This window comes from Grampus griseus (genome assembly GCF_964374135.1).
Source record: "Grampus griseus genome assembly, chromosome: 8".
Lineage (NCBI taxonomy): Eukaryota > Metazoa > Chordata > Mammalia > Artiodactyla > Delphinidae > Grampus > Grampus griseus.
In genome coordinates, this window is record NC_139002.1 from 27,221,819 (window position 1) to 27,237,283 (window position 15,465).

Consider the following 15,465-nt stretch of genomic DNA (forward strand, 5'->3'; position numbering starts at 1 on the left):
CATTCTGAACACCTGGATGGGTGGGATAGGGAAGTTGGGAGGGAGGGAGATGCAAGAGGGAGGAGATATGGGTACATATGTATATGTATAACTGATTCACTTTGTTATGAAGCAGAAACTAAGACACCATTGTAAAGCGATTATACTCCAATAAAGATGTAAAAAAAAAAAAAAAAGAATACTCCCTAACACCATACACAAAAATAAACTCAAAATGCATTAGAGACCTAAATGTAAGACCAGACACTTAAACTCTTAGAGGAAAACTTAGGAAGAACACTCTGACATAAATCACAGGAAGATCTTTTTTGATCCATATCCTAGAGTAATGGAAATGAAAAGAAAAATGAACAAATGGGAGCTATAGAAACTTAAAGGCTTTTGCACAGCAAAGGAAAGTACAAACAAGATGAAAAGACAGCCCTCAGAATGGGATAAATATTTGCAAATGAATCAATGGACAAAGGATTAATCTCTAAAATATATAAACACCTCATGCAGCTCAATATTAATAAAACAAACAACCCAATAGAAAAATGGGCAGAAGACCTAAATAGACATTTCTCCAAAGAAGACACATAGTTGGCCAAGATGCACATGAAAAGCTGCTCAAAATCACTAATTATTATAGTAATGCAAATCAAAACTACACTGAGGTATCACCTCACACCAATTAGAATGGGCATCATTAGAAAATCTACAAACATTAAATTCTGGAGAGGGTGTGGAGAAAAGGGAACCCCCTTGTATTGTTGGTTGGAATGTAAATTGATACAGCCTCTATGGAGAACTCTATGGAGGTTCCTTAATATAACTAAAAGTAGAATTACTATATGAACCAGCAATCCCACTACTGGGCATATACCCAGAGAAAACCATAATTCAAAAAGACACACATACTCCAATGTTCATTGCAGCAGTATTTACAATAGCCAGGACATGGAAGCAACCTAAATGCACATTGACAGATGAATGGATAAAGAAGATATGGTACATATATACAATGGAATATTACTCATCCAGAAAAAGGAACGAAATTGAGTCATTTGTAGAGATGTGGATGGATCTAGTGACTGTCATACAGAGTGAAGTGTCAGAAAGAGAAAAACAAATATTGTATATTAACACATATATGTGGAACCTAGAAAAATGGTACAGATCAACCAGTTTGCAGGGCAGAAATTGAGACACAGATGTAGAGAACAACTGTATAGACATCAAGGGGGGACGTGGCGGGGGTGGGTGGTGGTTGTAGTGTGATGAATTGGGAGATTGGGATTGACATATATACACTAATATGTATGAAATGGATAACTATTAAGAACCTGCTATATAAAAAAATAAAATAAAATTCAAAAATAAATAACTAAATAAATATAAAAATAAAAAAAGAAAAATAGTGGTGAGAGAAGACATCCTCATGTTAAATGAAAAGCTTTCAGCTTTTCAACATTAGATATGATGTTAGATGTGGGCTTGTCATACATGGCCTTTTTTATAGTGCAGTATGTTCCTTCTATACTCAGGTTCTTGAGATTTTTTTATCATGAAATGATGTGAATTATGTCAAAAGCTTTTTCTGCCTCTATTGAGATGATCATATGATTTTTATTCTTTTTGTAATGTGGTGCCATCACATTGGTCAATTCGCTGATATCAAACCATCCTTGCATCTCTGGGCAAATCCCTCTTGATCTTGATATGATCTTCGTTCCATCCTTTTAATGTACTGTTTAATTTGGTTTGTTAATATTTTGTAGAGGATTTTGCATCTATGTTCAACAATCAGTCTGAAATTTCCTTTTTTTGTAGTGTCATTGTCTGGCTTTGGTATCAGTGTAATGTTGGCCTTGAAAGTAAATTTGGAAGTGTTCTCTCTGCTTCTATTTATTGGAATAATTTTAAAAGTTTTGGTAATTATTCTTGTTTAAAGGTTTGGTAGAAATTATCCATGAAGCCATATGTTCCTTGACTTTTTTGTGGAGGAGTGATTTGGTTACTGATTCAAACTACTCTCTTGTTATTGGTTAGTTCAGATTTTCCTTTTAATTATAATTCATGCTTGATATGTTTTATGCTTCTAGGTATTTATTCATTTCTTCTAGGGTATATAATTTGTCAGTATTATTGTTCATAGTAGTTTCTTATGATCTTTAGTATTTCTGTGGTATTAGCTGCAATTGATCTTCTTACCTTTATGATTTTCAAAAGTTTTCTTTTTCCTTTGTCTAGTTAAAGATTTGTCAATTTTGTTTATCTTTTAAAACTACCTTCATCGATATTTTCTATTGTCTTTTTAGTCTCTATTTCATTTGTCTCCACTTTGATCTTTGTTATTTCCTTCCCTCACCTAAATTTGAGCTTAGTTTTTTCTCATTTTTCTAGTTCCTTGAGGTATAAAGTTCTTTATTTGATTTCTCTATTTTTATTTAATGTTGGCATCTATTTCTATAAACTTCCCTTTTAGAACTGCTTTAGGTGTATTCCATATGTTCTGGCATGGTATGTTTCCATTTCCAATTGCATTTGTCTCAAGGTACTTTTTTATTTCACTCTTGATTTCTTTTGACCCAATGGTTGTCAGGAGCCTTTGGCTAATTTCCACATATTCGTAGATTCTCCAGTTTTTTTCTTATAATTAATTTATAGTTTCACACCACTGTGGTCATGTGGATGCATGTCCCATTGGCTTTTGGACCTAGGTGTTTTTGAGGGGCTCTCTCTTGAGTGGCAGCCTTAAAAACTGAGGTGTTAAACATGTGGTCCAAGTCCTTTGCTCTTCATGTAGAAGCTGAGGGTTGGGGATTCCCTTCCAATTGTATGGCACTATGCTGGGAGTAGTGTTTATGGAAAGAGTGTGCCTCACCCTTTCCAACCCATTTCTGTGTGGGTGTTTGCTCAGCTGCCTGATGTGTAGGAGTCATTCAGCTAGTTTCTGGATTTTTCTCAGAGGAATTGCTCTGTATGTGTGTCTGTGGAAGGAAGGGAGTTTAGGAGCTTCCCTTGTCTCCATCATAATCCCTCCAACTAAATCAGTCTTTTCTACTTCATATGTTGTTACTTAGTCGTTATATAGATGACTTGAATGTGATGCCATCTACTAGGGCTGTTTAATACAGGCTGTTATACCCATTAGGATATTATAACTATTAATTCTTTTAATTTTGTATTGGTTTGTCAATGTCAGCAATTCCGTTCTGGCATGATAATCTGTAACATATTGTCTTTTTTTTTCCTTCTGAATTCCATTGTTTGGAAAGAATAGATGGTATTAAAACCTTCTATTTGCTAGAGTCTCCTTGTATAATGTCATTGTGACATTATAAGTCACATCAATAAATGTCTCTCTTTTTCTCTTATGGTGATTAATATCAGGATATATTTGCTTTAAGATTTATAGTTTTATAAAATATTTTGAAACATCCAGACTACAGGCCTACTAAAAGCAATGGAAAAAACAAGTAAAAATTTCTCAGTATTTTCATGATAATATTAAGTAACAAAATTATACTTTATTCAAGAAACACAATACAATAAAACTTTAGAGTTTACTGATGTATTTTAATATCTCAACTCCATAGTGAAACCTAGTTCACTAAAGACTTAAAATTCCTGTCTCAAAGTATGATGGCCCACTTGCCACATGAAAAGAGTGGATGAATATGAATCTGTTTTGTAGCATTTTGTTCTTTCCATGCTTTGAGTGCAAGATCCTCACCAAAGAAATATGTGGTGGGAAAAGAGGAAAAGGAGAACACATTCTTAACTTCTCTAGGATAAACCACTTTTGAGATCAAGCACTTAGGGAAGATATGATACTGCCCTTTTTATCAGGGTACTCTGATAAATCAAGGAGAATGGCCCTCTGCATGGTCAGTTTTCCCCCGCACTTGCAAAGTTAACAAGAAATACTTGAGCCTTGCCAAGAAATCTAAAAGGACTTGACTTACACCTTTAAGAATTTTATACTAATGCCTGTATGTTGTACAAACAATAAACATCTATATATATGTGAAAAGTTGACAGTATTAAAATAATTTGGATTACTCCCAACAAAAGACTTTCTTAAATAGCCATTTCAAACTTGTTTTTCATAAAATTAAAAAACATGGGTCATCAATTTTAATCATTCTTGTAATACATCTAAGTATTGACAATCTTCATCCATAGAGTAGCACATTTATCATTCACACAGACAAAAGGCCATTATCTAATTTGCCAAGTAATATCATAGTAAAACAAACATTATAATTAGCTTTAAAGGTCACTATGGCAGATATCAAGCTTATCTGCACCAAAATATATTGAATTAGAAATATGATCACTGTGATTAATGAAATACAATTGTTTTTAAGGAAAGACAAGAAAAATTTAACAAAATTTTTCCACCATTTGAGCTACCACCTCCTCCCCTTTAGTGTGCAGTGTGCATCTGCATTATACATTAATATATTACCTAGATTCTCTTAGATGACCCAGGCATGCCTACTCACAAAAAAAAAGAAAGAAAGAAAGAAAGAAAAAGAAGCAATTTCCTACTGGCACCAGCAAGCTAACTACTTAGGAGAGTAGGAGATAACATTCCTCTCTCAATCCTGTAAGGGGTCACAATGACCCACTATTGCCTTGTTGGACTATGTAAACTGTCAATATGTTACTTTGATTCATAACCCTTTATCTCAAAAAATTATGTTTTGACCTCTAAGTTGTGCAGAAAATCTCGTTGCTTTGACCTCTAATGGGCAGAACAGTCCTCAGAGCTTTCTGAAAGACTAACTAGCAGGTTATAATCCTCAGGTAGGCCTAAATAAAATTTTCCATTTCTTTCTTAGATTGACCATTAATTTTTTTGTGGACACATAAGAGTACTATCCTATGTGTTATAAAAAGCTTAGTAAGTAATATAGTTTAATAATAGAGCACTATTTCAAGGCACAGTTAACATAATCTTGAATGTCTGAGCAATTCTTATGAAAAATAGAAAATAAAGAGTTCTTACCAAGTTTGCAATGATATAATGGTAGCCTTTAACATGCTTTCCAACACTCACAATCTGTGAAGATATAAGGAAATATGAGAAAACCAATTTAACTTTACTGAATGATCATATTTTTAAAAACAGAATTTTAACTGTTCTAGCATAATGCCATGTGGAAACATGTTGAGAAAATGATATCGTTTCTCTTATGAAAGTGATTTATCCTAATTATAAGAAATTCATAAGCCACACTAAAAATTAAGTGGTTGAAGTAAAAAAAAAAAAAAAAACAAAAACCCTGTAATTTCAATCCCACTGTATAAATGACCAATCATTTCATTATATCTTGTTCAGAAAACTACTATGCTATAATCCCCTCAAAGAGAATGACAATGTTATGAGACAAACCAATAGTTTACATATATTTCTAAAAAAGAATACTTTAACATAAGAAAGAAAATTATTTTGGTTCAAAGAATTTAGATGTACTTAATTTATTGATGATTTATAAGAATTCATGATAGACTGTTAGGTGCCTCAACTGGTGAGAATCATTTTCTATGAGTAGATTGGATCGTTGTCCTGAAAAGCAGGTAAGATTTTTCTAGGCAAAATCTCTGTTTTTAGATACCTCTGATACCACAGAATACCTAGGTAATTCTCACTTTCCTATGGATATAGCAATATTTTATTATGATAAAAAGAATAAGGACAGGGGACCTTGAAGATGGCGGAAGAGTAAGATGCGGAGATCACCTTCCTCCCCACAGATACACCAGAAATACATCTACACGTGGAACAACTCCTACAGAACACCTACTGAACGCTGGCAGAAGACCTCAGACCTCCCAAAAGGCAAGAAACTCCCCACGTACCTGGGTAGGGCAAAAGAAAAAAAAAGAAAAAACAGAGACAAAAGAATAGGGACGGCACCTGCACCAGTGGGAGGGAGCTGTGAAGGAGGAAAAGTTTCCACACACTAGGAAGCCCCTTCGCGGGCGGAGACTGCGGGGGGCGGAGGGGGGAGCTTCGGAGCCGCGGAGGAGTGCACAGCAATGAGTGCGGAGGGCAAAGCGAGGAGATTCCCGCACAGAGGATCGATGCCGACCGGCACTCACCAGCCCGAAAGGCTTGTCTGCTCACCCGCCGAGGCGGGCGGGGCTGCGAGCTGAGGCTGGAGCGCAGGGAGAGGACTGGGGTTGGCGGCTTGAACATAGCCTGAAGGGGTTAGTGCACCACGGCTAGCTGGGAGGGAGTCCGGGGAAAAGTCTGCACCTGCCGAAGAGGCAAGAGACTTTTTCTTCCCTCTTTGTTTCCTGGTGCGTGAGGAGAGGGGTTTAAGAACGCTGCTTAAAGGAGCTCCAGAGACGGGCGCGAGCCGCGGCTAAAAGCGCGAACCCCAGAGACGGGCGCGAGCCGCGGCTAAAAGCGCGGACCCCAGAGACGGGCGGGAGATGATAAGGCTGCTGCTGCCGCCACCGAGGGGCCTGTGTGCGAGCACAGGTCACTCTCCACACCGCTCTTCCGCGGATCCTGTGCAGCCCGCCACTGCCAGGTTCCCGGGATCCAGGGACAACTTCCCCGGGAGAACGCACAGCGGGCCTCAGGCTGGTGCAAAGTCACGCCGGCCTTTGCCGCCGCAGGCCCGCCCCGCACGCCGTGCCCCTCCCGCCCCGCCGGCCTGAGTGCGCCAGAGCCCCCGAATCAGCGGCTCTTTTAACCCCGCCCTGTCTGAGCAAAAAACAGACGCCCTCCAGCGACCTACATGCAGAGGCAGGGCCAAATCCAAAGCTGAGCCCCTGTGAGCTGTGAGAACAAAGAAGAGAAAGGGAAATCTCTCCCAGCAGCCTCAGAAGCAGCGGATTAAAGCTCCACAATCAACTTGATATACCCTGCATCTGTGGAATACCTGAATAGACAACCAATCATCCCAAATTAAGGAAGTAGACTTTAGGAGCAAGATCTATGATTTTTTTCCCTTTTCCTCTTTTTGTGAATGTATATGTGTATACTTCTGTGTGAGATCTTGTCTGTATAGTCTTGCTTCCACCATTTGTCCTAGGGTTCTATCCGTCCATGGTTTTTTTTAAAAATGTTTTTTCTTAATAATCAATTTTAATTTTAATAATGTTATTATACTTTACCTTCTTTCTTTCTTTCTTTCTTTCTTTCTTTCTTTCTTTCTTTCTTTCTTTCTTTCTTTCTTTCTTTCTTTCTTTCTTTCTTTCTTTCCTTCCTTCCCTCCTTTAGACAACGAATCATCCCAAATTGAGGAGGTGGTCTCTGACAGCAAGATTTATGATTTTTCCCCATTTACCTCTTTTAGTGAGGGTGTATGTGTATGCTTCTGTGTAAGATTTTGTCTGTATAGCTTTGCTTCCAACATTTGTCCTAAGGTTCTATCTGTCCCTTTTTTTTTTTCTAAATAAGAATTTTTTAATTCAATAATTTTATTATACTTTATTTTATTTTTACTGTATCTTCTTTCTTTCTGTCTTTTTTCCTTCTTTCCCTCCTTCCTTCCTCCCTCCCTCCCTCCCTCCCTCCTTTCCTTCTTTCCTTCTTTGCTTCTTTCTTTCTTTCTTCCTTCCTTCCTTCCCTCCTTTCCTTCTTTCTTTCCTCATACTTCTACTAATTCCCTCTACTTTTTCTCCCTTTTATTCTGAGCCGTGTGGATGAAAAGCTCTTGGTGCTCCAGCCAGGAGTCAGGGCTCTGCCTCTGAGGTAGGAGAGCCAACTTCAGGACACTGGTCAACAAGAGACCTCCCAGCTCCACATAATATCAAACGGCGAAAATCTCCCAGAGACCTCCATCTTAACACCAGCACCCAGCTTCACTCAACGACCAGCAAGCTACAGTGCTGGACAACCTATGCCAAACAACTAGCAAGACAGGAACACAACCCCACCCATTAGCAGAGAGGCTGCCTAAAATAATAATAAGGCCACAGACACCCCAAACACACCACCAGACGTGAACCTGCCCACTAGAGAGACAAGATCCAGCCTCATCCACCACAACACAGGCACTAGTCCCCTCCACCAGGAAACCTACACAACCCACTGAACCAACCTTAGCCACTGGGGAAAGACATCAAAAACAGCAGGAACTACGAACCTGCAGCCTGCAAAAAGGAGACCCCAAACACAGTAAGATAAGCAAAATGAGAAGACAGAAAAACACACAGCAGATAAAGGAGCAAGATAAAAATGCACCAGACCTAACAAATGAAGAGGAAATAGGCAGCTTACCTGAAAAAGAATTCAGAATAATGATAGTAAGGATGATCCGAAATCTTGGAGATAGAATGGACAATAGAATGGACAAAATGCAAGAATCAGTTAACAAGGACCTAGAAGAACTAAAGATGAAACAAGCAACGATGAACAACACAATAAATGAAATTAAAAGTACTCTAGATGGGATCAATAGCAGAATAACTGAGGCAGAAGAACGGATAAGTGACCTGGAAGATAAAATAGTGGCAATAACTACTGCAGAGCAGAATAAAGAAAAAAGAATGAAAAGAACTGAGGACAGTCTCAGAGACCTCTGAGACAACATTAAATGCACCAACATTTGAATTATAGGGGTTCCAGAAGAAGAAGAGAAAAAGAAAGGGACTGAGAAGATATTTGAAGAGATTATAGTTGAAAACTTCCCTAATATGGGAAAGGAAATAGTTAATCAAGTCCAGGAAGCACAGAGAGTCCCATACAGGATAAATAGAAGGAGAAATACACCAAGACACATATTAATCAAACTGTCAAAACTTAAATACAAAGAAAGCATATTAAAAGCAGCAAGGGAAAAACAACAAATGACACATAAGGGAATCCCCATAAGGTTAACAGCTGATCTCTCAGCAGAAACCCTACAAGCCAGAAGGGAGTGGCAGGACATACTGAAAGTGATGAAGGAGAAAAACCTGCAGCCAAGACTACTCTACCCAGCAAGGATCTCATTCAGATTTGATGGAGAAATTAAAACCTTTACAGACAAGCAAAAGCTGAGAGAGTTCAGCACCACCAAACTAGCTTTACAACAAATGCTAAAGGATCTTCTCTAGGCAAGAAACACAAGAGAAGGAAAAAACCTATAATAACAAACCCAAAACAATTTAGAAAATGGGAATAGGAACATACATATCAATAATTACCTTAAATGTAAATGGACTAAATGCTCCCACCAAAAGACACAGATTAACTGAATGGATACAAAAACAAGACCCATATATATGCTGTCTACAAGAGACCCACTTCAGACCTAGAGACACATACAGACTGAAAGTAAGGGGATGGAAAAAGATATTCCATGCAAATGGAAACCAAAAGAAAGCTGGAGTAGCAATTCTCATATCAGACAAAATAGACTTTAAAATAAGGACTATTAAAAGAGACAAAGAAGGACACTACATAATGATCAAGGGATCGATCCAAGAAGAAGATATAACAATTGTAAATATTTATGCACCCAAAATAGGAGCACCTCAATACATAAGGCAAATACTAACAGCCATAATAGGGGAAATCGACAGTAACACATTCATAGTAGGGGACTTGAACACTCCACTTTCACCTATGGACAGATCATCCAAAATGAAAATAAATAAGGAAACACAAACTTTAAATGATACATTAAACGAGATGGACTTAATTGATATTTATAGGACACTCCATCCAAAAACAACAGAATACACATTTTTCTCAAGTGCTCATGGAACATTCTCCAGGATAGATCATATCTTGGGTCACAAATCAAGCCTTGGTAAATTTAAGAAAATTGAAATTGTATCAAGTATCTTTTCTGACCACAATGCCATGAGACTAGATATAAATTACAGGAAAAGATCTGTAAAAAATACAAACACATGGAGGCTAAACAATACACTACTTGATAATGAAGTGATCACTGAAGAAATCAAAGAGGAAATAAAAAAATACCTAGAAACAAATGACAATGGAGACAAAACGACCCAAAACCTATAGGATGCAGCAAAAGCAGTTCTAAGGGGGAAGTTTATAGCAATACAAGCCCACCTTAAGAAGCAGGAAACATCTAGAATAAACAACCTAACCTTGCACCTCAAGCAATTAGAGAAAGAAGAACAAAAAAACCCCAAAGATAGCAGAAGGAAAGAAATCATAAAAATCAGATCAGAAATAAATGAAAAAGAAATGAAGGAAACAATAGCAAAGATCAATAAAACTAAAAGCTGGTTCTCTGAGAAGATAAACAAAATAGATAAACCACTAGCCAGACTCATCAAGAAAAAAAGGGAGAAGACTCAAATCAATAGAATTAGAAATGAAAAAGGAGAGGTAACAACTGACACTGCAGAAATAAAAGAGATCATGAGAGATTACTACAAGCAACTCTATGCCAATAAAATGGACAATCTGGAAGAAATGGACAAATTCTTAGAAATGCACAACCTGCCAAGACTGAATCAGGAAGAAATAGAAAATATGAACAGACCAATCACAAGCACTGAAATTGAAACTGTGATTAAAAATCTTCCAACAAAGAAAAGCCCAGGACCAGATGGCTTCACAGGCGAATTCTTTCAAACATTTAGAGAAGAGTTAACACCTATCCTTCTCAAACTCTTCCAAAATATAGCAGAGGGAGGAACACTCCCAAACTCCTTCTACGAGGCCACCATCACCTTGATACCAAAACCAGACAAGGATGTCACAAAGAAAGAAAACTACAGGCCAATATCACTGATGAACATAGATGCAAAAATCCTCAACAAAATACTAGCAAACAGAATCCAACAGCACATTAAAAGGATCATACACCATGATCAAGTGGGGTTTATTCCAGGAATGCAAGGATTCTTCAATATAGGCAAATCTATCAATGTGATAAACCATATTAACAAATTGAAGAAGAAAAACCACATGATCATCTCAATAGATGCAGAGAAAGCTTTTGACAAAATTCAACACCCATTTATGATAAAAACCCTGCAGAAAGTAGGCATAGAGGGAACTTTCCTCAACATAATAAAGGCCATATATGACAAGCCCATAGCAAACATCATCCTCAATGGTGAAAAACTGAAAGCATTTCCACTAAGATCAGGAACAAGACAAGGTTGCCCACTCTCACGTCTCTTATTCAACATAGTTTTGGAAGTTTTAGCCACAGCACTCAGAGAAGAAAAGGAAATAAAAGGAATCCAAATCAGAAAACAAGAAGTAAAACTGTCACTGTTTGCAGATGACATGATACTATACATACAGAATCCTAAAGATGCTACCAGAAAACTACTAGAGCTAATCAATGAATTTGGTAAAGTGGCAGGATACAAAATTAATGCACAGAAATCTCTGGCATTCCTATATACTAATGATGAAAAATCTGAAAGTGAAATCAAGAAAACACTCCCATTTACCATTGCAACAAAAAGAATAAAATATCTAGGAATAAACCTACCTAAGGAGACAAAAGACCTGTATGCAGAAAATTATAAGACACTGATGAAAGAAATTAAAGATGATACAAATAGATGGAGAGATATACCATGTTCTTGGATTGGAAGAATCAACATTGTGAAAATGATTCTACTACCTAAAGCAATCTATAGATTCAATGCAATCCCTATCAAACTACCACTGGTATTTTTCACAGAACTAGAACCAAAAATTTTGCAATTTGTATGGAAACACAAAAGACCCCGAATAGCCAAAGCAATCTTGAGAACGAAAAAAGGAACTGGAGGAATCAGGCTCCCTGACTTCAGACTATACTACAAAGCTACAGTTATCAAGACGGTATGGTACTGGCACAAAAACAGAAAGATAGATCAATGGAACAGGATAGAAAGCCCAGAGATAAACCCACGCACATATGGACACCTTATCTTTGATAAAGGTGGCAGGAATGTACAGTGGAGAAAGGACAGCCTCTTCAATAAGTGGTGCTGGGAAAACTGGACAGGTACTTTTAAAAGTATGAGATTAGATCACTCCCTAACACCATACACAAAAATAAGCTCAAAATGGATTAAAGACCTTAATGTAAGGCCAGAAACTATCAAACTCTTAGAGGAAAACATAGGCAGAACACTCTATGACATAAATCACAGCAAGATCCTTTCTGACCCACCTCCTGGAGTAATGGAAATAAAACCAAAAATAAACAAATGGGACCTAATGAAACTTCAAAGCTTTTGCACAGCAAAGGAAACCATAAACAAGACCAAAAGACAACCCTCAGAATGGGAGAAAATATTTGCAATTGAAGCAACCGACAAAGGATTAATCTCCAAAATTTACAAGCAGCTCATGCAGCTCAATAACAAAAAAACAAACAACCCAATCCAAAAATGGGCAGAAGACCTAAATAGACATTTCTCCAAAGAAGATATACAGACTGCCAACAAACACATGAAAGAATGCTCAACATCATTAATCATTAGAGAAATGCAAATCAAAATTACAATGAGATGTCATCTCACACCAGTCAGAATGGCCATCATCAAAAAATCTAAAAACAATAAATGCTGGAGAGGGTGTGGAGAAAAGGGAACACTCTTGCACTGCTGGTGGGAATGTGAATTGGTTCAGCCACTATGGAGAACAGTATGGAGGTTCCTTAAAAAGCTACAAATAGAACTACCATATGACCCAGCAATCCCACTACTGGGCATATACCCTGAGAAAACCGAAATTCAAAAAGAGTCATGTACCAAAATGTTCATTGCAGCTCTATTTACAATAGCCCGGAGATGGAAACAACCTAAGTGCCCATCATTGGATGAATGGATAAAGAAGATGTGGCACATATATACAATGGAATATTACTCAGCCATAAAAAGAAACGAAATGGAGCTATTTGTAATGAGGTGGATAGACCTATAGTCTGTCATACAGAGTGAAGTAAGTCAGAAAGAAAAGACAAATACCGTATGCTAACACATATATATGGAATTTAAGAAAAAAAAATGTCATGAAGAACCTAGGGGTAAGGCAGGAATAAAGATGCAGACCTCCTAGAGAACGGACTTGAGGTTATGGGGAGGGGGAAGGGTGAGCTGTGACAGGGCGAGAGAGAGTCATGGACATATACACACTAACACACGTAGTAAGGTAGATAGCTAGTTGGAAGCAGCCGCATGGCACAGGGATATTGGCTTGGTGCTTTGTGACAGCCTGGAGGGGTGGGATAGGGAGGGTGGGAGGGAGGGAGACGCAAGAGGGAAGAGATATGGGAACATATGTATATGTATAACTGATTCACTTTGTTATAAAGCAGAAACTAACACACCATTGTAAAGCAATTATACCCCAATAAAGATGTTAAAAAAAAAAAAAAGAATAAGGACAAAACAACATCAAGAGACTTTTCCTTCTGCTACATTAATCTTTTCTATGAATGTTTTTTAGAAATGTTTAGAAAATTAGAAACTAAGAAAGTTTAGAAAAAAGTAATCAGATATTTTAAAAAGTGCAACTTTATTTCCGTACTAGAAATTAAAATTCTTATTTTGTGAAACTGAAAATTTCTTTAATTAGAGAAACTCTAATGACAGTTACTAATGAGCAGCTTTGTAGCCTCATTGGTGTCCTCAAAGGTAACAACACAATATAAGATTTACATATACTTTTATTATTATTTTTTTGCGGTACGCAGGTCTCTCACTGTTGTGGCCTCTCCTGTTGCGGAGCACAGGCTCCGGACAGGCAGGTTCAGTGGCCATGGATCACGGGCCCAGCCGCTCCGCGGCATGTGGGATCTTCCCAGACCGGGGCACGAACCTGTGTCCCCTGTATCGGCAGGCGGTCTCAACCACTGCGCCATCAGGAAAGCCCTACATATACTTTTTTCATTAAAGAAAAAATTGAGTTATTTTTGGTATTTTAATATCTTCTAAAATAATTCTTTGTAAATTAGTGACTTGTGTATGAAACACAGGAAAACCATTTTATTTTATTATTATTTTTTTCAAGATAGCAGAAGCAGCTTTATTCTGAAGCTTGCATAGCTTTGCACAAATAAAGCATTGGTGATATCTAGTATTTTAAAAGTTGCCGTATGAGTATTACATGTTTAATTAATAAAACAATTCAATTTAATGAAATGTTTAGATAATCCCAGAAATGTTTCAACAGAACTTCAGTCAGAGACATTCACGGTGAGAATTACTGCTAGTAAGTACCAGCTTATTCCAAACAATATTTGTGAACTAGGGAGCTACAATAGTGTTCTCATTTCCATTCTTATTCATGTCCCATAACCACACTTTCATGCAGGTGCAAATTTTATTCCTGAGAGATTGGAGTTAATTTGTGCAATATTGTCACCTTGCAAGCTTCCCAGCACCAGAAACAACCTATCTTATTTATAGCTGAAAAGGAAAACAGCTGGAGGCCAACAGATGCACTAACTGTCACTGTTTACATTCTACTCCACTCCTTGGTTAGTTTTTAACCAGAGCCAAGTTGGCCTCATGTTAACTCCCCCGTTTTATATGCTCACCTGCTCTTCCCCTTCTACCAATCTATTTTTCCCAAGGGGTCCAATCCAGTTTTTGTTTTTTTAAATTTTTATTGGAGTATAGTTGATTTAAAATGTTGTGTTAATTTCTGCTGTACAGCAAAGGGAATCAGTTATACATATACATGTATCCACTCATTTTTAGATTCTTTTCCCATATAGGTCATTACAGAGTACTGAGAAGAATTCCCTGTGCTATACAGTAAGCCCATACTAGTTATCTATTTTATATATAGTAGTGTGTATATGTCATTCCCAATCTCCCAATTTGTCTCTCTCCCCTTTTTCCCCTCAAGTTTGTTTTTTGATTGGGTTGTTCGTTTTTTTGATATTGAGCTGCATGAGCTGTTTGTATATTTTGGAGTTTAATCCCTTGTCAATTGCTTCATTTGCAAATATTTTCTCCCATTTTGTCGGTTGACTTTTCATTTTGTTTATGGTTTCTTTTGTTGTGCAAAAGGTTTAAGTTTAATTAGGTCCCATTTGTTTATTTTTGTTTTTATTTTTATTACGGTAGGAGGTGGATTGAAAAGATCTTGCTGTGATTTATGTCAGAGAGTGTTCTGTCTATGTTTTCCTGCAAGAGTTTTATAGTATCCAACCTTACAATTAGACCTTTAATCTGTTTTGATTTGATTTTTTTGGTATGGTGTTAGGGAGTGTTCTAATTTCATTCTTTTACATGTGGCTGTCCAGTTTTCCTAGTACCAGTTATTGAAGAGACTGTCTTTTCTCCATTGTATATTCTTGCTTCCTTTGTCATAGATTAGTTGATCATAAGTGTGTGGGTTTATCTCTGGACTTTCTATCCTGTTCCATTGATCTATATTTCTGTTTTTGGACCAATACCATACTGTCTTGATTACTGTAACTTTGTAGTATAGTCTGAAGTCTGGGAGTCTGATTCTTCCAGCTGTGTTTTTCTTTCTCAATATAGCTTTGACTATTCAGGGTCTTTTGTGTTTCCATACAAATTGTA

At 37.3% G+C, this 15,465-nt stretch overlaps 1 protein-coding gene across 3 annotated transcripts in view; it reads right to left on the minus strand.

Moving 5' to 3' along the window:
- GRIA4 (glutamate ionotropic receptor AMPA type subunit 4) overlaps nt 1–15,465 on the minus strand; it is a gene marked incomplete at both ends in the record, with an annotated part of 512,633 nt that overhangs the window by 134,672 nt on the left and 362,496 nt on the right. For all 3 annotated transcript variants that reach the window (XM_082660213.1, XM_082660214.1, XM_082660215.1), the window contains one exon: nt 5,000–5,053. In XM_082660213.1, the coding sequence (XP_082516339.1) occupies nt 5,000–5,053 (54 nt within the window). The remainder of the gene's footprint in view (nt 1–4,999; nt 5,054–15,465) is intronic.